This window comes from Cherax quadricarinatus, chromosome 9 (genome assembly GCF_038502225.1).
Source record: "Cherax quadricarinatus isolate ZL_2023a chromosome 9, ASM3850222v1, whole genome shotgun sequence".
Lineage (NCBI taxonomy): Eukaryota > Metazoa > Arthropoda > Malacostraca > Decapoda > Parastacidae > Cherax > Cherax quadricarinatus.
The window spans coordinates 38,983,226-39,008,225 of record NC_091300.1 but is presented as its reverse complement, the minus strand read 5'-3'; the positions used below and the strand labels follow the sequence as shown (position 1 = coordinate 39,008,225).

General features: G+C 43.5%; 1 protein-coding gene across 1 annotated transcript in view; it reads left to right on the top strand.

The window, feature by feature from the left end:
- The window catches only part of LOC128685932 (uncharacterized protein CG43867), a 1,104,857-nt gene that overhangs the window by 553,769 nt on the left and 526,088 nt on the right, over nt 1–25,000 (top strand). Inside the window, exon 7 of the mRNA XM_070083118.1 lies at nt 7,839–7,969. Coding sequence (XP_069939219.1) covers nt 7,839–7,969 — 131 coding nt within the window. The remainder of the gene's footprint in view (nt 1–7,838; nt 7,970–25,000) is intronic.

Sequence of the window (25,000 nt, the reverse complement as noted above, 5' to 3'; positions counted from 1 at the left end):
AAATCGGCCTGATGACACTGGAGGCCAGGAGGGTCAGGGGAGACATGATAACGACATATAAAATACTGCACGGAATAGACAAGGTGGACAAAGACGGGATGTTCCAGAGATGGGACACAGACACAAGAGGTCACAATTGGAAGTTGAAGACTCAGATGAATCAAAGGGATGTTAGGAAGTATTTCTTCAGTCATAAAGTAGTCAGGCCGTGGAATAGCCTAGAAAGTGATGTAGTGGAGGCGGGAACCATACATAGTTTTAAGGCGAGGTATGATAAAGCTCATGGGGCAGGGAGAGAGAGGACCTAGTAGCAATCAGCGAAGAGGCGGGGCCAGGAGCTGTGACTCGACCCCTGCAACCACAAATAGGTGAGTACACACACACACACACACACACACACACACACACACACACACACACACACACACACACACACCCACACACGGTAACTAACACACTCGTGGAGGAGTCACGCGGTTTGAGCTCGTGTTTTGGTGATAATTTCTGACTATGCCATAAGGAATAAAGTGTGGGATATAGGCGTGTGCATGCATAAGATTGCATATAATCACTTAAGCCCAGAAAAAAGGAAATACAAGTGATCACAGAAAAGAAAACAAAGGAAATAGTGGCTGAGTGTTTAGTAGGGGCCGTTGGAAGGGTGAACGGTTGTGTCAGGCCTAAATAATGTTGCCATAATAACGCAGTGGGGTATTTTGAAGAATAAGTGTGACTCAAGACCAGGGAGATAAGAGATATGTATAGATGTGTCTGTAAATACAGTGAGTGAGTGAAAAAATTAGAAGAGCTAGAGACTATAGTGCATACAGGAAGTTAGTGGAAAAATTACCGAGAAGCATCAAACATCAACTTCTGGGACAGGACAGACCCTCAACGTTACTCCACTGCCAGCCGCAAGTAATATTCACGTAGTTTGAGTTGCATGGGGTCATTAGTACCTGTCTCTAGCTGGAATTGGGGGTCACTCTCCTCGAGCTATCAGAATTAGAACAAGCAGCATTTACTGGCATTTAATAGAATTTAGAGGTAGTGGCATATAGGCGAAGCCTAGTGTATTTATTTTTGAACGTAATTTTAAACGCATAAGACTACAGTGGGAACCAAGAGATCGGGTACATATGCAATACATATGTAGTACATACGTGGGAAATAAGGACTGTTTACATAAACATATGCACACACACTTGGTGAGAACAGCTCTGCTGTTAGGTACTTGAATAGCTGTAGCACACACACACACACACACACACACACACACACACACACACACACACACACACACACACACACACACATATATACAGGATTTCACACCTTCCTGTGAAGTGACCCTCTAACCCTTTCCCCCCCCCCATCTCTCTCCCTCTCCTCTCCTCTCTCTTTCTCTCTCTCTCTCTCTCCCCCTTTCTCTCATCCTCTCTCTTCCTCTCTTCCTCTCTTCCTCTCACTCTTCCTCTCTCCCTCTCCCTCTCTCTCTTCCTCTGTTACTCTCTCTCTTCCTCTTCTTTTCTCTCTCTTCCCTTGTCACTCCCCCCCCTCTCTCTTACCTTTTCCCTCTCACTTTCTCCCCCTTTTTCCCTTCTTTTCCCCTCCTTCTACCCTCCCCTTCTCTCTCTTTCTCCCTCTCTCACTATCTCCCCCTTTTTTTTCTCTTTCTCTTTCACTAAAAAAAAAAATGATTGGGACTCGCAGGAATCAGGGATCAGATGACAATGGTACTGGTAGGGAGGAATGGGTGGAGGAGCAGTGTTAAAGGATAGAGCAAGAATGGGAGAGAGAATTAGGAGAGCTTTCTGAAAAAATGGAGAAAGAGCTCTCTGTGAAATGGGAAAAGAGGTTGGAGAAGGAGATGAAGAATTGGGAAGCACAAGTCGAAACTGCAGTTGCCAGGGTAAAGGTCCTAGAATTTGAGGTAAACAGGCTGAAGCAAGTCTCAGGGGTAGTGACCAGAGAAGACACACCATACGAAGCTGAGAGGCTGAACAGGAAGGAAGGAGATATGAATTATGCTAAGGTCATATCAGCCTGCAAAGAAGGGCCAGGGAGTGGAAGGGAAGAGCAGATGGGTGCAGATGGAGAGGGAGATAGGTCGAATGCTGAGGCACAACCATGCTACCAAGAGCCACTGGAAAAATCAAGGGAGAAAATGACCACATACAGACAGGAACCAGAGTCACAGAGGAAGAGGCAATGGGAGGAGGAAAGGGCAAAATCAGTGATTATCCATGGGCTTCGGGAGAGAGAGGAAAGGACACACACTGAACACCCTACCTGAAAATTCTAAAACTGCAGACACATTCATCACCTTCAAAACTACCATCAGAAAACATCTTATCTCCCTGATACACCCTGTCAACTAATTACACGAATACCACCTGGTGGTTAACACTTACACTCGCTCACCCATTTGACCATAAACAGAAATATCAATCTCAATCTCAAACTAATGAATCTTAACTAGTCATAAGTTGGCCTGTGATACTCCAATACTGAAACTATGTATAGTGCCAAAACAAAAGCATTCACATTGCTAAACTCACAAACTAGTATTTAGTCACTTAGCCATTATACCAACTTACCTCATAATTTTGTAATATTTTAAACTTAAGATTTAATTTAAGTCTGCCCGAAATGCCTAGCCATGCTAGGTGTTCTAGTGGTACACTCTGTAATTATTATTTTACTACATGTAAACAATACAATAACCAAATTCTGTAAACTCAGCATTGTAATCCTTATAGAGAATAAACTTTGAAAAAGACGGCAGGAAGAAAGAAAGGAGATTGAGAAAATCATCACGGAAATAGGGGGAGAAGACATGGATGAGATTGTAAATTTTCAGAGAATAGGGGGGTACTTGAAGGGGAGAAACCGACCGATCCACCTGATTCTCAGGACAAAAACAGTGCGGAACAGGATCCTCCAAGAGAAACCACGGTTGAAAAGCTCGGAAGAGTACAAGGTGGTGTTCCTAGACAGAGACAGAACTCAAACAGAGAGACAGCAGCTGAGGGAGAGGACAAAAAAGCGAAAGGAGCTAGGAAAGGAGACAAGGATGGAACCAGCAGAGGTCAGTCAGAGCAGAACAGAGCAGCAAGGGCAAGCACACACACAACTATCCTCAGAACCCCACAACCTATCACACCATCCCAACACACAATACAATCCATACCCACAGCTTCCACCCAACCCCCAACCATAGAATCCCACAGTATGCTACCAGGTCTCCCACCCCCACAGGACCCCCAAACCAGTGTTGGAAAGGAAACTGAAGGTATGGTACACAAATGCTGATGGAATAACAAACAAGTGGGAGGAGTGGCATGAAAGAGTCAGAGGCATCACCAGACATCATAGCGATCACAGAAACCAAGCTTACAGGTATGATAACAGATGCCATCTTTCCAGCGGGATACCAGATCCTGAGAAAAAACAGAAGGAACAGGGGGGGGGGTGGAGGAGTGGCATTGCTGATCAAACACCGATGGAATTTTGATGAGCTGGAGAGAGGAGACAGCGGAGAAGAAAGTGATTACATAGCGGGAACGCTTCACTCTGGAGGTCCCAAGGTGATAATTGCAGTGATGTATAACCCACCACAGAACAGCAGGAGGCCAAGGCAAGAGTATGACGAGAGCAATAGAGCGATGGTTGACACACTGGCTACAGTGCCCAGAAGAGCTCATGCATGCAGGGCAAAGCTCCTGATCATGGGCGACTTTAACCACAAGGAGATCGAATGAGAGAACTTGGAGCCACATGGGGGCCAAGATACATGGAGGGCTAAGATGATGGAGGTGGTACTGGAAAACTTCATGTACCAACACGTAAGGGACACTACAAGAGAGAGAGAGGAGAGGATGAACCAGCAAGACTGGACTTAGTATTCACCTTGAGTAGTGCAGATATTGAGGACATCACATATGAAAGACCCCTTGGGGCCAGCGATCATGTGGTTTTGAGCTTCGAATACACAGTAGAGCTACAAGTGGAGGGGGAAGCAGGAAGGCCAGGACAAATGAAACCAAACTACAGGAAAGGGGACTACACAGGAATGAGGAACTTCCTGAATGAGGCTCAGTGGGACAGAACTGGCAGGGAAGCCAGTTAATGAGATGATGGAATATGTAGCAACAATGTGCAAGGAGGCTGACGAAAGGTTTGTACCCAAGGGTAACAGGAATAATGAAAAAGCCAGGATGAGCCCATGGTTCACCCAAAGATGCAAGGAGGCAAAAACCAAGTGTGCTAGGGAATGGAAGAAATATAGAAGGCAAAGGACCCAGGAGAATAAGGAGAGCAGTCGGAGAGCCAGAAACGAATATGCACAGATAAGAAGGGAGGCCCAACGTCAATATGAAAACGACATAGCAGCAAAAGCCAAATCTGACCCGAAGCTGTTATACAGCCACATCAGGAAGAAAACAACCGTCAAGGACCAGGTAATCAGGCTAAGGAAGGAAGGAGGAGAGACAACAAGAAATGACCGTGAAGTATGTGAGGAACTCAACAAGAGATTCAAAGAAGTGTTCACAGAGGAGATAGAAGGGGCTCCAGAAAGACGGAGAGGTGGGGTACACCACCATGTGCTGGACACAGTACACACAACCGAGGAAGAAGTGAAGAGGCTTCTGAGTGAGCTAGATACCTCAAAGGCAATGGGGCCAGATAACATCTCTCCATGGGTCCTGAGAGAGGGAGCAGAGGCGCTATGTGTACCCCTAACAACAATATTCAATACATCTATCGAAACAGGAGATTGCCTGAGGCATGGAAGACAGCAAATGTAGTCCCAATCTTTAAAAAAGGAGACAGACATGAAGCACTAAACTACAGACCAGTGTCACTGACATGTATAGCATGCAAAATCATGGAAAAGATTGTCAGGAGAAGAATGGTGGAACATCTAGAAAGGAATGATCTCATCACCAGCAGCCAACATGGTTTCAGAGACTGGAAATCCTGTGTCACAAACCTACTGGAGTTCTATGACATGGTGACAGCAGTAAGACAAGAGAGAGAGGGGTGGGTAGATTGCATTTTCTTGGACTGCAAGAAGGCGTTTGGCACAGTACCACACAAGAGATTAGTGCAAAAACTGGAGGACCAAGCAGGGATAACAGGGAAGGCACTGCAATGGATCAGGGAATACTTGTCAGGAAGACAGCAGCGAGTAATGGTACGTGGCGAGGTGTCAGAGTGGGCACCTGTGACCAGCGGGGTCCCACAGGGGTCAGTCCTAGGACCAGTGCTGTTTCTGGTATTTGTGAACAACATGACGGAAGGAATAAACTCCGAGGTGTCCCTGTTTGCATATGACGTGAAGTTGATGAAGAGTTCATTCGATCGAAGACCAGGCGGAAATACAAAGGGATCTGGACAGGCTGCAGACCTGGTCCAGCAACTGGCTCCTGGAGTTCAATCCCACCAAGTGCAAAGTCATGAGGATTGGGGAAGGGCAAAGAAGACCGCAGACGGAGTACAGTCTAGGGGGCCAGAGACTACAAACATCACTCAAGGAAAAAGATCTTGGGGTGAGTATAACACCAGGCACATCTCCTGAAGCGCACATCAACCAAATAACTGCTGCAGCATATGGGCGCCTGGCAAACCTCAGAACAGCATTCCGACATTTTAATAAGGAATCGTTCAGGACCCTGTACACCGTGTACGTTAGGCCCATATTGGAGTATGCGGCACCAGTTTGGAACCCACACCTAGCCAAGCATGTAAAGAAGCTAGAGAAAGTGCAAAGGTTTGCAACAAGACTAGTCCCAGAGTTAAGAGGTATGTCCTATGAGGAGAGGTTAAGGGAAATCAACCTGACGACACTGGAGGACAGGAGAGATAGGGGGGACATGATAACGACTTACAAAATACTGAGAGGAATTGACAAGGTGGACAAAGACAGGATGTTCCAGAGACTGGACACAGCAACACGGGGACACAGTTGGAAGCTAAAGACACAGATGAATCAAAGGGATGTTAGGAAGTATTTCTTCAGCCACAGAGTAGTCAGGAAGTGGAATAGTTTGGGAAGCGATGTAGTGGAGGCAGGATCCATACATAGCTTTAAGCAGAGGTACGATAAAGCTCATGGTTCAGGGAGAGTGACCTAGTAGCGACCAGTGAAGAGGCGGGGCCAGGAGCTTGGACTCGACCCCTGCAACCTCAACTAGGTGAGTACACACACACACACACACACACACACACACACACACACACACACACACACACACACACACACACACACACACACACACACACACACACACACACACACACACACACACATATTCAGTGATATACAACAGGCCTAGTGTCTAATCGACATGTGCCTAGGACAAAATGGTAACTAACACACACACACACACACTATATATATATATATATATATATATATATATATATATATATATATATATATATATATATATATATATATATATATATATAGAGAGAGAGAGAGAGAGAGAGAGAGAGAGAGACTGATAGCACTGACGCACTATCAGTTTTAACAAGAAGGATTGTTAAATACTCGGAATTCCAATAATTTCACAACCCAGGGCAGCAGCATGTGCACGATTCATTATGAAACTTTAAATCCTCCAAGGTAAAATCAGAGGCTGTCAAAGTAAGAGATCGTTCATCGTGGCACAGAATTCTTCCCCAGTACTTTCTCATTTTTATATTGGACATAGACAGACACTTAAGTCATTGCACTATATCGTTCTTTCAGACGATTTAGAAAATCTGTAAGCTTAGAGTAAACAAATCTTCCAATGGGTCATAGACAACAGTATGATGTTCAGTGTGGACAAATTTCAGTTTCTTTGTTATGAAAAATTTGAAGAATTAAAAGCGAATGGAGTGTAAAAATAATAGGGACTTTGAAGTGATAATGTCAAATCGTTCAAGGTTCATAACAGTTGTCATCACATTGCAAGGAAATTGATAGGCTGGATAACTAGAACCTTCAAAACATTTCCAAGCCAATGGTGTCACTTGTTCTCTCTGGACTGGAATATTGCTGCACACTAACAGCACATTTTAAAGCAGGCAAAATTGCAAAACTTTATAGAGGGAATCTTTACTACCTCTATAAATCAAGTGCCCTAAATTATTGTTAATGCTTGAAGTCCCTTCAGCTGTACTCCTTGGAAAGTAGGCACGAAAGACATAAGTTATACCTGAAAAATTCTGGAGGGATTGGCCCAGAATCTGCACACCGAAATTACCCCCTACTAGAGCAAGAAGCTCTGCATGTTGTGTAGAATACCCTCAATGAAAATCCAAGTGCATGAGGTACACAAAGAAATATTGAATGTAAAGGGACCAAGACTTTTCATCACCCTACTTCCATACATCAGGGGAATTACCAGCAGATCCTAGGCTGTCTTCAAGAAACTGATAAGTTTCTCAGGTTAGGTCTTGATCAGCTGGACTGTGGTGCCTATGATGGACTGAGTGCATCTAATATCAGCAGCTTGTTTGAGCAGGCTATCAACTAGGCTGCCCACTTTGGGGCAGCTTAGTTGGAGCGGTGAGCCCCGAAATAGTCTTCAGGTAACCTTCAGCCGTGTGTGTGTGTGTGTGTGTGTGTGTGTGTGTGTGTTTTCAGAATTTTTTTGAAACCAATAATTTGTTAATTTTCCCTTCATAAAAAAAGTAATGTATTCCTGTGATTCCATGTAATCCGTAACAGTAAGAAAAGTCATGTCCTTTCTAGCGAGACACCTCCACTGTCTCCCTCCCTCCTTCCCCATCCCCTCTCTGCCACAGCTGGAGTGGGCCTCACCAGCATGTCTTCCCTGCAGGACTCATCAAGGGGTAGCTACGAGGGTGACCGGCCAGACAGTGATGAATCTCTGCCTGACGGTCGCAACGAGGCTGACTACATCCCTTCTCGCCCGTCCACGCTCGGCCGAGACCGTCGCTCCAAGTCCAGGTGATTACCTAGTACATACATCTTTTGTCTTTTTTTTTTTTCACAGTAAGAGCTGTTCTCCTACTGCACCTTACACCTACTGCAAAGGCAGTAGGTGTAAGGAAACTGTCTATATATCTCACTTAGCCGGGTAAACAAACATGGAGCCTTTCGGTTATAGGAACATAAGAAAGCAGAACACTGCAGCAGGCCTACTGGCCCATGCTGGGCAGGTCCATGTCAACCCCCGGCTTAGACCAATGGCCCACCCAACGAATGAACGAATGAACAAGTTCAGGTAAAATCTCAATGGGATGAGCAAGGAAGACGGGACAGACAAAGAATAGCGCTGGAGAGGAGTGTTTTTAGTTGTAGAAATAGAGCCAGGGCTTAACCCAGCAGCTGAGGCAATCGTGGGATAGAGCTGGAGAGATCAGGACTTGGCAGAGGATGTGGACGACGTGGGCAAGCTGTGCAGGCTGCATCATGGTGGTTGATCTGTAGATCTGGTCAGCGATTGGTTAGAACATAAGAACATAAGAAAGAAGAAACACTGCAACAGGCCTACTGACCCACGCGGAGCAGGTCCATGTCCCCCCCCCAGATTAGACCAATGACCCACCCCCCGGATTATCCCATTGACCCACCCAGTCTGGTCATCCCCACTCAAGGATGGAGCACTGTACCAGACCCAGCAGCAAAGCTAGTCAGGTCCAACTCACACCCACCCACACCCACTCATGTATTTATCTAACCTATTTTTAAAACTACACAACGTTTTAGCCTGAATAACTGTACTCGGGAGCTTGTTCCACTCATCCACAACTCTATTACCAAACCAGTGCTTTCCTATATCCTTCCTGAATCTGAATTTTTCCAACTTGAAACCATTGCTGCGAGTCCTGTCTTGGCTGGAAATTTTCAGCACGCTATTTACATCCCCTTTATTTATTCCTGTTTTCCATTTATACACCTCGATCATATCCCCCCTAATTCTACGCCTTTCGAGAGAGTGCAGATTCAGGGCCCTCAGTCTATCCTCATAGGGAAGATGTCTGATGTAAAGTAAAAGAACACAAGTGCAACTAATGTGACATAAAATGTCACATTAGTTGCACTTGTGTCCTTTTACTTTACATATTGTCGGTAATTCTACCAACTTTATTACAAGATGTCTGATACATGGGATCGACTTTGTCATCCTCCTCTGTACGTTTTCCAGAGCATTTATATCCATTCTGTAATACGGTGACCAGAACTGAGCAGCATAGTCTAAATGAAGCCTAACCAAGGATATATAGAGTTGAAGAACAACCTGAGGACTTCTATTTATACTTCTTGATATGAAGCCAAGAATTCTGTTAACTTTATTGCAAACACTAATGCACTGTTGTCTTGGTTTTAGATTACTGCTAACCAGAACTCCTAAATCCTTTTTGCAATCGGTAGTATTAAGATCTACATTATTTAGTTCATATGTGGCATGGTTATTTAACTGTCCAACATTTAGAACCTTGCATTTGTCAATATTAAACTGCATCTGCCACTTCTCCGACCATTGCGTCAGTCTATTCAAATCATCCTGGAGTGCTCTAATGTCCTCATTAGAATGAATTGGATGGCCTATTTTGGTGTCATCAACAAATTTGCTTATGTTGCTATTTATTCCCTCTATCTATGTCGTTTATGTAAATTGTGAACAACAACGGGCCCAACACTGACCCCTGAGGAACACCGCTTGTGACGTGCCCCCATTCTGATTTCTCCCCATTTATGCAAACTCTCTGCTGTCTATTTGTCAGCCATGCCTCTACCCAGGAAAAAATTTATCCTCCTATTCCGTGTGCCCTAAGTTTCATCAATAGCCTCTGGTGTGGAACTCTATCAAAAGCCTTACTGAAGTCCATATACACAATATCATATTCATTACCATGATCTACCTCAAACACCTTAGTGAAAAAAGTTAGTAAATTCGTAAGACAGGAACGCCCCTTTGTAAAACCGTGTTGAGAATCATTAATCAATCAGTGCCTGTCAAGATGGCTACGAATTGCTTCAGCAATTATTGATTCCATAAGTTTTCCCACTGTGGAGGTAAGGCTTATTGGTCTATAGTTCGAAGCCAAGGACCTGTCACCTGCCTTGTAAATAGGTATTACATTTGCCATTTTAGACTTATCAGGCACTATGCCAGTTTGTAGTGATATGTTAAAAAGATTAGCCAAAGGTATGCTGAGTTCATCTTTACATTCCTTTAACACCCTTGCAAACAGTTCATTAGGGCCTGGGGATTTGTTAGGTTTTAGTTTCTCTATTTGTCTGAGGACCATGTCACTAGTTACCGCTATCGTACATAGTTTATTATCATCCTGTTCTACGTAATCTATTATTTCAGGAATATCGCTAGTATTTTCCTGGGTGAAAACTGAGAGGGAGTAGGTATTTAGAATTTCACACATATCCTTATCACTGTCAGTGATCTGACCAGAGTTACTCTTAAGTGGGCCAATCTTGTCCCTAATCTTACTTCTGTATACCTGAAAGAACCCTTTTGGGTTAGTCTTTGAATCCCTTGCGACCTTAGCCTCATAATCCCTTTTTGCTTTTCTTATTCCTTTTTTTATTTCTCTCTCTAATTGAATATGTTGATTTCTTAACTGCCCATCCCCTCTCTTGATACTCCTATATATGCCTCTCTTTTGACCAATGAGATGTTTTAATCTATTGTTCATCCATTTGGGATCATTTTTGTTAGATCTAATTTCCCTACTCGGAACAAAAGTTGTCTGGGCAGCTAGAACTATGCTCTGAAAAATGTCATATTGGCAACAAAGATCACCTACCTGACCCATAGCCAGGACATCCCAATTTAGCCCACCCAAGTAATTTTTCAGTCCCATGAAGTCGGCCAAGCGAAAATCTGGGACAGAGATTTGATTGCAGTTATCTGGGTAATTCCATGATATATTAAATCTAAGTGATTTGTGATCACTTTCCCCAAGCTCATCATTAACCTCAAGATTATTAATTAGTGAATCTTTGTTGGCAAGAACCAAGTCAAGCAGATTGTTTCCTCTAGTTGGTTCTGTCACAACCTGTTCTAAAAAGCAATCCTGAACTGTATCAAGAAAGTCACTGACTCAAGATTTCCTGTCATATTGTTCCAATCAATTTGTCTAAAGTTAAAATCTCCCATTATCACAACATTTTCATATCTAGATGCCTTATGAATTTCGTCCCATAACAGCTTACTGCACTCCCTATCAAGGTTTGGGGGCCTATAAATCACACCCAAAATTAGTTTGTCACGTCCCTCGAGAAACTGTAGCCAAACCGATTCTGTGTTCGATGTTTCTAATCTTATATCATGTCTAAGACAACAGTTTAAATTTTCTCTTACATACATCGCCACACCACCACCCTTCCTGTTGACCCTATCAGTGTGGAATAGTTTATAACCCTGTATGTTGCACTCAGAAGGCATTTTTCTATCTTTCAGGTTGAACCAGGTCTCTGTTATACCAATAATATCTGTATTACCTACACTTGCAAGTAATTTTAGCTCATCTATCTTATTTCTTAGACTCCTACTGTTTGTATAGTAAACCTTTAGAGAGCTAGTCACTCGTTGCCCTCTACTATCGCTCTTTGTTTGTTGATCAATTGATTTGCCATTACTAGCAACTTTATTTTGAATATTGTCTTTTAAACATATCCCTGAGGTATCCCGGTAATAACTGCTGTTTTTAACCCTAATGCTGCAGCCTGATTGTTTCCCACAAACACCCATACCTCTATAATCTATCAGTTTAAATTCCTAGACAAGTCATCAATTACCCGCTGGAGATCGGCGGGAAGCAGGGTAGAGAGGGAGGCATGCTTCAATATGATTGGCTGTTAAGTATGCAGAGAGGAGACAGGATCAGCGTTGATTGGTGGATAACACTTCATATCTGCGTTTTGTTAGTTTTCGTTCCTGTCGTAGAGCCATTTTGAAGTCTTTTGAAAGCAGGTTTTGATAATAAACCAAGTTTGAGCAGACTTTTGCTGTCTTTTTCTAAGTCTGCAATTAGGGCAGTTTCAGTGTGGGGATTGCATCCAGGAGCAATAGTGTACTTGATACTACCATGGTACATGGAATAGATGACCTGAGGTGCATATAGCAACGGGGTGTGAGGGTTATATGTATAGAAGGTGAGGGGTTCAGTTGGTCTAAATATTGTTTCCTCTTCCATTTCTTCAGGTCTTCGAGTATCTTGAAGTGGATTTTCAGGAGAAAGTGTCTTAGCTTTCTTGGCTTGTGGTGGTTGAGTTGGAGATGAAACAGGTGGTTCGTTAGTAGTAGCAAAAGAGGTGGAAGACTCAGGTGATTGGTCCACAACGGTGGTGACGTTGGAAGTTGCTGATTGGTTGTTTCTTGGAGATGGAATTTCAGGTATTGTGATGTTGCCTAATTCTTTGGTGAGCTTGATGATGACGGCAGATGGTGGAGAGTCTGGGAAAGTAAAGTTTGGCATGTTGTTCAATCGGAAGAGCTTGTTAATAACAGTGTTGAAGGAGCCTGGTAATGCCATATTATGCATGTGTGCATATAGCATACAGTAATGAACTTGAATGAACTTTCGTAGGTTCACAAGCTGATGGAATAGTGGTGGAGGGTTGGGTAGCTTTTAAAAGTTTTGTTGTGTCAGCCTGGAGTTTGGTGATGGCAGCATAAGTAGGTGACTTGGAAGGTATCTTCTTCTGTTCTGCTCAGCGCTGTATAGCCCTTGTGGCTTAGTGCTTCTTTTTGATTATAATAATAATAATAATTCTGTTCTGCTTCCTGGCTTTTTTTTTCAGAATTTCTCGACGAGTGGGGCACTTTGCAGTGGTAGTATGGTGATTGTTTTTGCAGTTGAGACACTTAACATGACTCACGAAATCATAATGACACGATTGCAAACAAACCATACCACGGGTGGGGATAGAACCCGCGATCATAGTCTCAAAACTCCAAACCGTCACGTTAGCCACTGGATCAGCTAGCCACAGTAAGAGTCGTCCAACTAGGTACATTTCTACACCATAGAAAGGTTAGCATAGGCACCACTGTGACCACAAATGCAAGTTTTTACAGATGAATCTCCAGCTAGCGTGGCCGTGATGAACTCTATTTCAAGTCCCCTCAAAGCTAGCTGATCCAGTGGCTAATGCGACAGTCTGGAGTTTTGAGACTCTCTGATTGCGGGTTCTATCCCCACCCATGGTATGGTTTGAGACACTTAAGTGGGGCAGTAGAAGTACAAGTCTTGGAATCGTGGCCTTCAGACCTGCAGGTAGAGCAGAACTTTGTCTTTTGTGGGGCAGTCTTTTGTAGAGTGCAGGTAAGAGTAGCAACTCCAGCACTGAGTAATATGATGGTACCACTCAGCTTCAATATGACTGGAGTTAATGAAGTAATAATATATGGCCAGGCCTTCAGCCATAGCTTGGGCAGCCATTGTCACATCAGTAAAAGTGATTTTCAGCATGGAGGCAGTAGGAATCTTGGTGATGCTTTCAACTGTAGCCCAGGGATTTTGTTCTTCTATGGAGGTCTTTAGGTCTTCAACAGGTTGTATGGTAATCAGTTTGTCAAGTCTCTTCAAGAAGACAGTCCTCTTAGCCCGTAAGGCAGGAGAGGACATGACTTTGAAGCCACGGTCTGGTAGAGTGGACAAAGCAGAGGTCAGTAGTTTTTCAGCTTCAACATCGTCATTCACAGACAATAATGAAGGCTTCTTGGAGTGAGAGGATGGTATTAATCTTGGCCTGTAGACCCCTGATTGCCACAGCAAGGGCAAGCTTGGTGGAGTCATTGATCGTACCACTGGTTGGTTTTATCTTGACTGTTGGAGAAGCTCATCTTGGGACTGGCCCACCCAGTCAGGTTACCTCCACTTAAGGAAGGAGCACGGCATCTGACCCAGTAGCACCAGGTAGTCAGGTCCAACTCACACCCACCCACCCACACCCACTCGTGCATTTATCTAACCTATTTTTAAAACTACACGTCTTAGCTTCTGTGACAGTACTCGGGAGTTTGTTTCACTCATCCACAACTCTTACCAAATCAGTGCTTTCCTATGTCCTTCCTGAATCTGATTTTTTTTGGCTTAAAATCATTGCTGCGAGTCCTGTCCAGGCTAGATATTTTTAGCACGCTATTTACATCCCCTTTATTTACTCCCATTTTCCATTTATACACCTCAATCATATCCCCCCTAATTCTACGCCTTTCTAGAGAGTGCAGATTCAGGGCCCTCAGAAGAATGCTATATTCATAAAGTTACTGGTGGAATATTTGTAGGTACAGAAGTGTGTTAAATTTTCCCCCAGGATTCAAGCTACAGCATCCAGGTACCTCGTCAGTGAGACATCAGAAACTAATAAGTGGTACTGGCCACATTTAAAATAGCTTTAAACGTGTAGGTGGGAAAATGTTGAAAAAAGGCTGTTTACATGTATTACCTGGAGTTTACCTGGTGAGAGTTTTGGGGGTAAACACCCCCGCGGCTCGGTCTGTAACCAGGCCTCACGGTGGATCAGGGCCTGATCAACCAGGCTGTTACTGCTGGCTGCATGCAATCCAACATACAGACCACAGCCTGGCTGATCAGGTACCGACTTTAGGTGCTTGTCCAGTGCCTGCTTGAAGACAGTTAGGGGTCTATTGGTAATTCCCATTACGTATCGTGGGAGGCAGTTGAACAGTCTTGGGCCCCTGACACTTATTGTGTTGTCTCTTAATGTGCTAGTGGCATCCCTGCTTTTCATTGGGGGATGTTGCATCGTCTGCTGAGTCTTTCGCTTTCGTAGGGAGTGATTTTTGTGTGCAAGTTTGGTACTAGTCCCTCTAGGATTTTCCAGGTGTATATAATCATACATCTCTCCTGCCTGCATTCCAGGGAGTACAGGTTCAGGAACTTCAAGCACTCCCAGTAATTGAGGTATTTTATCTCAGTTATGCGTGCTGTGAAGGTTCTCTGTACATTTTGTAGGTCAGCAATTTCACCTGCCTTGAAAGGTGTCGTTAGTGTGCATCAATATTCCAGCGTAGATAGAACAAGCGACCTGAAAATTGTTATCATGGGTTTGGCATCGCTCGTGTTGAAGCTTCTCATTATCCATCCTGTCATTTTTCTAACAGATACGATTGATACAATGTTATGGTCCTTGAAGGCGAGATCCTCCGACATGATCACTCCCAGGGCTTTGACGTTAGTTTTTCACTCTATTGTGTGGTTGGAATTTGTTTTATACTCCGATGAAGTTTGAAGTTTTAATTTCCTCACATTTACCATATCGGAGTAATTGAAATTTCTTATCGTTGAACTTCATGTTTTCTGCAGCCCATTGAAAGATTTGGGTGTTGTCTGCTTGGAGCCTTGCAGTGTCTTCAATGGAAGACACTGTCACGCAGATTCGGGTGTCATCTGCAAAGGAAGACATGGCACTGTGGCTTATATCCCTGTCTGTCTGATATGAGGATGAGGAACAAGATGGGAGTGAGTACTGTGCCTTGTGGAACAGAACTTTTCACCATAGCTGCCTCAGACTTTACTTTGTTGACTACTACTATTTATGTTCTATTTGTCAGGAAATTATAGATCCATCTACCAACTTTTCCTGTTATTCCTTTAGCATGCATTTTGTACACTATTACGCCATGGTGACACTTGTCGAAGGCTTTAGCAAAGTCTGTGTATATTACATCTGCATTCTTTTTGTCTTTTAGTGCATCCAGGACCTTGTCGTAGTGATCCAGTAGTTGGGACAGACAGGAGCGACCTGCTCTAAACCCATGCTGTCCTGGGTTGTGTAATTGATGGGTATCTAGATGGGTGGTGATCTTGCTTCTTAGAACCCTTTCAAAGATTTTATGATATGGGATGTTAGTGCTATCGGTCTAGTTCTTTGCTGTTGCTTTACTGCCCCCTTTGTGGAGTGGTGCTATGTCTGTTGTTTTTAGTAACTGTGGGATGATCCCAATGTCCATGCTCCCTCTCCATAGGATGTTGAAAGCACATGATAGGGGCTTTTTGCAGTTCTTGATGAACACGGAGTTCCACGAGTCTGGCCCTGGGGCAGAGTGCATGGGCATGTCATACATCGCTTGTTTGAAGTCATTTGGCCTCAGGATAACATCAGATAGGCTTGTGTTTACCAAATTCTGTGGCTCTCTCATAAAAAATTAATTTAGATCTTCGACTCTCAGTCTGGTTAGCAGCTTGCTAAAAACTGAGTCATATTGGGACTTAAGTAGCTCACTCATTTCCTTGCTGTCATCTGTGTAGGACCCATCTTGTTTAAGTAGGGGCCCAATACTGGATGTTGTTCTCGACTTTGATTTGGCATAAGAAAAGAAATACTATGGGTTTCTTTTGATTTCATTTATGGCTTTTAGTTCTTCCTGCGATTCCTGACACCTATAAGATTCCTTAACTTTAGTTCGATATTTGCTATTTCTCTGACCAGTGTCTCCCTACGCATTGCAGATATATTGGCCTCTTTTAGCTGCTCTGTTATTCTTTTCCTTCACCTGTAAAGGGAGTGTCTGTCTCTTTCTATATTACATCTACTCCTTTTTCTTAAAGAAATATGCCTTGAGCATACATTGAGTGCCACAGAGTTAATCTGTTCTAGGCATAAGTTGGGGTCTGTGCTGCTTAGGCTATCTTTTCAGCTTATATCATTTAGGACTTGGTTTACTTGGTCCCAATTTATGATCTTGTTATTGAAGTTTAATTTGGTGAAGGCTCCCTCGTGACTGATCACATTTTGTCGGTCTGGGGCTCTGCGCATACATGTCTGAACCTTGATTATGTTGTGATCTGAGTATATTGTTTTTGATGTGGTGACATTTCGTATCAGCTCATCATTGTTAGTGAAGATGAGGTCCAGTGTATTTTCCAATCTAGTAGGCTCTATTATTTGCTGGTTTAAGGTGAATTTTGTGCAGAGATTTAAAAGCTTGTTGCGTGTGTGTGTGTGTGTGTGTGCGTGTGTGTGTGTGTGTGTGTGTGTGTGTGTGTGTGTGTGTGTGTGTGTGTGTGTGTGTGTGTGTGTGTGTGTGCGTGTGCGTGTGCGTGTGCGTGTGCGTGTGCGTGTGCGTGTGCGTGTGTGTGTGTGTGTGTGTGTGTGTGTGTGCGTGTACTCACCTATTTGTACTCGCCTATTTGTGGTTGCAGGGGTCGAGTCCTAGCTCCTGGCCCCGCCTCTTCACCGGTTGCTACTAGGCCCTCTCTCTCCCCGCTCCATGAGCTTTATCAAACCTCGTCTTAAAACTGTGTATGGTTCCTGCCTCCACTACGTCATTTTCTAGGCTATTCCACTGCCTTACAACTCTGACTGAAGAAATACTTCCTACTATCTCTCTGACTCATTTGTGTCTTCAACTTCCAATTGTGGCCTCTTGTTTCTGTGTCCCCTCCCTGGAACATCCTGTCCTTGTCCACCTTGTCTATTCCACGCAGTATTTTATATGTCGTTATCATGTCTCCCCTGACCCTCCTGTCCTCCAGTGTCATCAGGCCGATTTCCCTTAATCTTTCTTCATAGGACATTCCCCTTAGCTCTGGAACTAACCTTGTTGCAAACCTTTGTACTTTCTCTAGTTTCTTGACGTGTGTGTGTGTGTGTGTGTGTGTGTGTGTGTGTGTGTGTGTGTGTGTGTGTGTGTGTGTGTGTGTGTGTGTGTGAGTCCTCATCTGAGTTGCCTCCTGGTGTTATCACTGCAACAACATTATTTGCTGTATTCCTCCATTTTAGGTGCCTTAAGTTGAAATCCCCCAGGAGCAAGATGTTGGGGGCAGGAGCTGGAAGATTTTCCAGACAGTGGTCAATTTTCAACAGCTGTTCCTGGAATTGTTGGGACATTGCATCCGGAGGCTTGTAAACTACTACAATGGCCAGATTTAGATTCTCAATCTTTACTGCTAAAACTTCAACTACATCATTTGAGGCATTTAGCAGTTCTGTGCAAATAAGTGACTCTGCAATATACAGGCAAACCCTTCCCCCTCCCTTTTGCCTGTTCACTCTGTTGCACCTGTATAGGTTGTAATCTGGGATTTGTATTTTGTTGTCCAAGTGATCCTTTATGTGGGTCTCTGTGAAAGATGTGAATATTGCATTTGCTTCTGCAAGCAGTACAGGGATGAAAGGTATTTTGTTGTTCGTTGCTGGCTTTAGACCCTATTGCAATAAAATTGGAATTTTCGCTAATGATTTGTTTGTGCTAAAAAAAAAATGACTCAAACATTTAAGGAGTCTTGCTATAAAATATGAGCTACGAAGATAGGCAGAAAGTACTTGGATATGCCCTCAGTGGCTTGTAGAAGAGTAATAAAAGAGTATAGTGGTATCATTGCTCTTATATGGGTGTGAAGCATAGGTGGTAAATTTTGCAACAAGGAGAAGGCTGGAGGCAGTGATGTCTTGTCTGAAGGCAATGTGTGGTGTGAATATTATACAGAGAATCTGTAGTTTGGAGATTAGAAAAAGGTGTGAGGGGTTATAAAAGTACTGCCCAGAGAGCAGAGGAGGGGTCGATGAGGTGATTCAGACAATTATAGAGGATGGAACAAAACAGAATGACTCGAGAGGGTATATAAAGCTGTAGTGGAGGGAAGGTGGGGTAGGGGTCGTCCTAGGAAAGGCTGGACGGAGGAGGTAAAGGAGGCTTAGACTTCCAGCAAGTGTGCGTGAGCATTTTAGATATGAGCGAGTGGAGGCAAATAGTTTTTATGACTTGATGTGCTGTTGGAGTGTGAGCAAAGTAACATTTATGAAGGGATTCAGAAAAGCAGTTAGCTGGACCTGAGTCCTGGAGGCGAGAGGTAGTGTCTGTGCTGTGAAGGATGGGGGGTGGAAATATGCTGCCATTTTTGAACTGTAGTGTAGGTGCACCTCTAGCAAGACAATTATGAAAGTGTTTCTTCTTTTTCAGATCACCCTGCTTCAGTGGGGAATGGCCAGTGTGTTAATAAAAAATAAAAATAAGACTATGTGGTTAATATGTCTTCCTGTTAGCTTCTACAAGCCGCTGAGGGCATATCCAAGTACTTTCAGCCTATCTTTGTAGCTCATATTTTATAGCAAGACATTATATAGCTTGTCTTTCACACTTCTTAAATGTTTGAGTCTTTTTTTTTTTTAGCACAAACAAATCATTAGTGAATATTCCAATTTTATTGCAATAGGGTCTAAAGCCAACAATGAACAACAAAATACCTTTCATCCCTGTACTGCTTGCAGAAGAAAATGCAATGTTCACATTTTTCACAGAGACCCACATAAAGGATCACTTGGACAACGAAATATGGATCCCAGATTATAACCTATGCAGGTGCAACAGAGTGAACAGGCAAAAGGGGGGGGGGGGGTTGGCCTGTATATTGCAGAGTCACTTATTTGCACAGAACTGCTAGCCTGAAATGATGTAGTTGAAGTTTTAGCAGTAAAGATTGAGAATCTAAATCTGGTCATTGTAGTAGTTTACAAGCCTCCGGATGCAATGTCCCAACAATTCCAGTAACAGCTGTTGAAAATTATATACACCTACCATCCGACTTACGATCGAGTTCGGTTCCGTGAAACCGGTCATAAGTCAAAATGGACGTAAGTCGAACTTTACTACTGAATATCAATATCACATTTTTGTAATGACTTTATTTTATTGTTTTATTTTGGTATTTTATGTTTACTTTACTTTTTATGCTGTTAGTACTGTATTTTATACTGTAAGGTTTAGGATAAACACTGTGTACAACACAAAGTTGTTTATTTCCCAGAAATTTGGCAAAAAAAAACATGGTTGTAAGTCGAGCACGTTGTAAGTCGGATGGTGGGGGGGGGGGTGTACTCACCTATTTGTGGTTGCAGGGGTCGAGTCATAGTTCCTGGCCCCGCCTCTTCACTGATTGCTACTAGGTCCTCTCTCTCCCTGCTCCATGAGCTTTATCATACCTTGCCTTAAAACTATGTATGGTTCCCGCCTCCACTACTTCACTTTCTAGGCTATTCCACGGCTTGACTACTCTATGACTGAAGAAATACTTCCTAACATCCCTTTGATTCATCTGAGTCTTCAACTTCCAATTGTGACCTCTTGTGTCTGTGTCCCATCTCTGGAACATCCCGTCTTTGTCCTCCTCGTCTATTCCGCGCAGTATTTTATATGTCGTTATCATGTCTCCCCTGACCCTCCTGGCCTCCAGTGTCGTCAGGTCAATTTCCCTCAACCTTTCTTCGTAGGACAATCCCCGTAGCTCTGGGACTAGTCTTGTTGCAAACCTTTGCACTTTCTCTAATTTCTTGACGTGCTTGACTAGGTGTGGATTCCAAACTGGTGCTGTGTACTCCAGTATGGACCTGACATAAATGGTATACAGAGTCTTGAACGAATCCTTACTGAGGTATCAGAACTCTATCTGTAGGTTTGCCAGGCGCCCGTATGCTGCAGCAGTTATCTGATTGATGTGCGCCTCGGGAGATATGCTCAGTGTTATACTCACCCCCAGATCTTTTTCCTTGAGTGAGGTTTGCAGACTTTGGCCATCTAAACTATATTGTGTCTGCGGTCTTCTTTGCCCTTCCCCAATCTTCATGACTGCATTTGGCAGGGTTAAACTCAAGGAGCCAGTTGCTGGACCAGGCTTGTAGCCTGTCCAGGTCTCTTTGTAGTCCTGCCTGATCCTCATCCGATTTGATTCTTCTCATTAACCTCACATCATCTGCAAACAAGGACATTTCTGAGTCTATCCCTTCCGTTATGTCATTCACATATACCAAGAACAGCACAGGTCCTAGGACTGACCCCTGTGGAACCCCGCTTGTCACAAGCGCCCACTCTGACACCTCGTCACGTACCATGACTCGTTGTTGCCTCCCTGTCAGGTATTCTCTGATCCATTGCAGTGCCTTTCCTGTTGTGTGCCTGATCCTCTAGCTTTTGCAGTAACCTCTTGTGAGGAACTGTGTCGAAGGCCTTCTTGCAGTCCAAAAAAATGCAGTCGATCCACCCCTCTCTCTCTTGTCTTACTTCTGTCACCTTGTCATAAATCTCTAGTAGGTTTGTGACACAGGATTTTCCCTCCCTGAAACCATGCTGGTTGTCAATTATACACTTGTTTCTTTCCAGGTGCTCCACCACTCTCCTCCTGATGATCTTCTCCATGACCTTGCATACTATACACGTTAGTGATACAGGTCTGTAGTTTAGTGCCTCATGTCTGTCTCCCTTTTTAAAAATTGGGACTACATTTGCCATCTTCCATACCTCATGGAGTTGCCCAGTTTCAAATGATGTGTTGAAGTTCTTTGTTAATGGCACACACAATATCTCTGCTCCCTCTTTAAGGACCCACGGAGAGATGTTGTCTGGTCCCACCGCCTTTGAGGTGTCAAGTTCGCATAGCAGCTTCTTCACCTCCTCCTTGGTTATATGTACCTCATCCAGCACTTGCTGGTGCACCCCCCTGCTCTGATTTCCTGGAGTCCTACTGGTTTCCACTGAAAATACTTCTTTAAATCTTGTGTTGAGCTCCTGACATACCTCCCGGTCATTTCTTGTGAGTTCCCCATCACCCTTCCTCAGTCTGATTACCTGGTCCTTGACTGTTGTTTTCCTCCTGATGTGGCTGTACAACAGCTTCGGATCAGTCTTGACTTTCGATGCTATGTCATTTTCGTATTGCCGCTGAGCCTCCCTTCTTATCTGTGCATATTCGTTTCTGGCTCTTCGGCTAATCTCTTTATTTTCCCAAGTTCTCTGTCTTCTGTACCTTTTCCATTCTCTAGTACACCTAGTTTTTGCCTCCCTACACCTTTGGGTGAACCAAGGACTCGTTCTGTTCTTCCCATTATTTCTGTTTCCCTTGGGAACAAACCTCTCCTCTGCCTCCTTGCATTTTGTTGCCACAGTCCATCATTTCTTGTACTGGTTTTCCCGTTAGTTCCCTCTCCCACTGAATGTCTTGAAAGAAGTTCCTCAAGCCTGAGTAGTTCCCCCTTTTGTAGATTGGTTTTTCCCCACCCTATTCCTGCTGCTCTCTCCACTTGGAGCTCAACTATGTAGTCGAAGCACAGAACCACATGATCACTAGCTCCCAGGGGCCTTTCATACGTGATATCCTCGATGTCAGAACTACTCAAGGTGAATACAAGGTCCAGTCTTGCTGGTTCATCCTCTCCTCTGTCTCTGGTAGTGTGTCTAACATGATGCATGAGGTTTTCCAGTACCACATCCATCATCTTGGCTCTCCATGTTTCGGGACCCCCATGGGGCTCCAGGTTTTCCCAGTCAATCTCCTTGTGATTGAAATCACCCATAAGTAGTAACTTTGCTCCCCCGTGTGTGTGTGTATGTATGTATGTATGTATGTATGTATGTATGTATATATAATATATATATATATATATATATATATATAATTTTTTTTTTTTCCCAACAAGTCGGTCGTCTCCCACCGAGGCAGGGTGACCCAAAAAAGAAAGAAAATCCCCAAAAAGAAAATACTTTCGTCATCATTCAACACTTTCACCACACTCACACATTATCACTGCTTTTGCAGAGGTGCTCAGAATACAACAGTTTAGAAGTATATACGTATAAAGATACACAACATATCCCTCCAAACTGCCAATATCCCAAACCCCTCCTTTAAAGTGCAGGCATTGTACTTCCCATTTCCAGGACTCAAGTCCGACTATATGAAAATAACCGGTTTCCCTGAATCCCTTCACTAAATATTACCCTGCTCACACTCCAACAGATCGTCAGGTCCCAAGTATCATTCGTCTCCATTCACTCCTATCTAACACGCTCATGCACGCTTGCTGGAAGTCCAAGCCCCTCGCCCACAAAACCTCCTTTACCCCCTCTTTCCAACCCTTTCGAGGACGACCCCTACCCCTCTTTCCTTCCCCTATAGATTTATATGCTTTCCATGTCATTCTACTTTGATCCATTCTCTCTAAATGACCAAACCACCTCAACAACCCCTCTTCTGCCCTCTGACTAATGCTTTTATTAACTCCACACCTTCTCCTAATTTCCACACTCCGAATTTTCTGCATAATATTTACACCACACATTGCCCTTAGACAGGACATCTCCACTGCCTCCAACCGTCTCCTCGCTGCTGCATTTACCACCGAAGCTTATATATATATATATATATATATACATTATATATATATATATGTATATATACACATACATATATATATATATACATATACAGTGGACCCCCGCATAACGATCACCTCCGAATGCAACCAATTATGTAAGTGTATTTATGTAAGTGCGTTTGTACGTGTATGTTTGGGGGTCTGAAATGGACTAATCTACTTCACAATATTCCTTATGGGAACAAATTCGGTCAGTACTGGCACCTGAACATACTTCTGGAATGAAAAAATATCGTTAACCGGGGATCCACTGTATATATATATATATATATATATATATATATATATATATATATATATATATATATATATATATATATATATATATATATATATATATATATATATATATATATATATATTATATGTATATATTATTATTTTTTTTTTTTTTTTATCACACCGGCCGATTCCCACCAAGGCAGGGTGGCCCGAAAAAGAAAAACTTTCACCATCATTCACTCCATCACTGTCTTGCCAGAAGGGTGCTTTACACTACAGTTTTTAAACTGCAACATTAACACCCCTCCTTCAGAGTGCAGGCACTGTACTTCCCATCTCCAGGACTCAAGTCCGGCCTGCCGGTTTCCCTGAATCCCTTCATAAATGTTACTTTGCTCACACTCCAACAGCACGTCAAGTATTAAAAACCATTTGTCTCCATTCACTCCTATCAAACACGCTCACGCATGCCTGCTGGAAGTCCAAGCCCCTCGCACACAAAACCTCCTTTACCCCCTCCCTCCAACCCTTCCTAGGCCGACCCCTACCCCGCCTTCCTTCCACTACAGACTGATACACTCTTGAAGTCATTCTGTTTCGCTCCATTCTCTCTACATGTCCGAACCACCTCAACAACCCTTCCTCAGCCCTCTGGACAACAGTTTTGGTAATCCCGCACCTCCTCCTAACTTCCAAACTACGAATTCTCTGCATTATATTCACACCACACATTGCCCTCAGACATGACATCTCCACTGCCTCCAGCCTTCTCCTCGCTGCAACATTCATCACCCACGCTTCACACCCATATAAGAGCGTTGGTAAAACTATACTCTCATACATTCCCCTCTTTGCCACCAAGGACAAAGTTCTTTGTCTCCACAGACTCCTAAGTGCACCACTCACTCTTTTTCCCTCATCAATTCTATGATTCACCTCATCTTTCATAGACCCATCCGCTGACACGTCCACTCCCAAATATCTGAATACGTTCACCTCCTCCATACTCTCTCCCTCCAATCTGATATTCAATCTTTCATCACCTAATCTTTTTGTTATCCTCATAACCTTACTCTTTCCTGTATTCACCTTTAATTTTCTTCTTTTGCACACCCTACCAAATTCATCCACCAATCTCTGCAACTTCTCTTCAGAATCTCCCAAGAGCACAGTGTCATCAGCAAAGAGCAGCTGTGACAACTCCCACTTTGTGTGTGATTCTTTATCTTTTAACTCCACGCCTCTTGCCAAGACCCTCGCATTTACTTCTCTTACAACCCCATCTATAAATATATTAAACAACCACGGTGACATCACACATCCTTGTCTAAGGCCTACTTTTACTGGGAAAAAATTTCCCTCTTTCCTACATACTCTAACTTGAGCCTCACTATCCTCGTAAAAACTCTTCACTGCTTTCAGTAACCTACCTCCTACACCATACACTTGCAACATCTGCCACATTGCCCCCCTATCCACCCTGTCATACGCCTTTTCCAAATCCATAAATGCCACAAAGACCTCTTTAGCCTTATCTAAATACTGTTCACTTATATGTTTCACTGTAAACACCTGGTCCACACACCCCCTACCTTTCCTAAAGCCTCCTTGTTC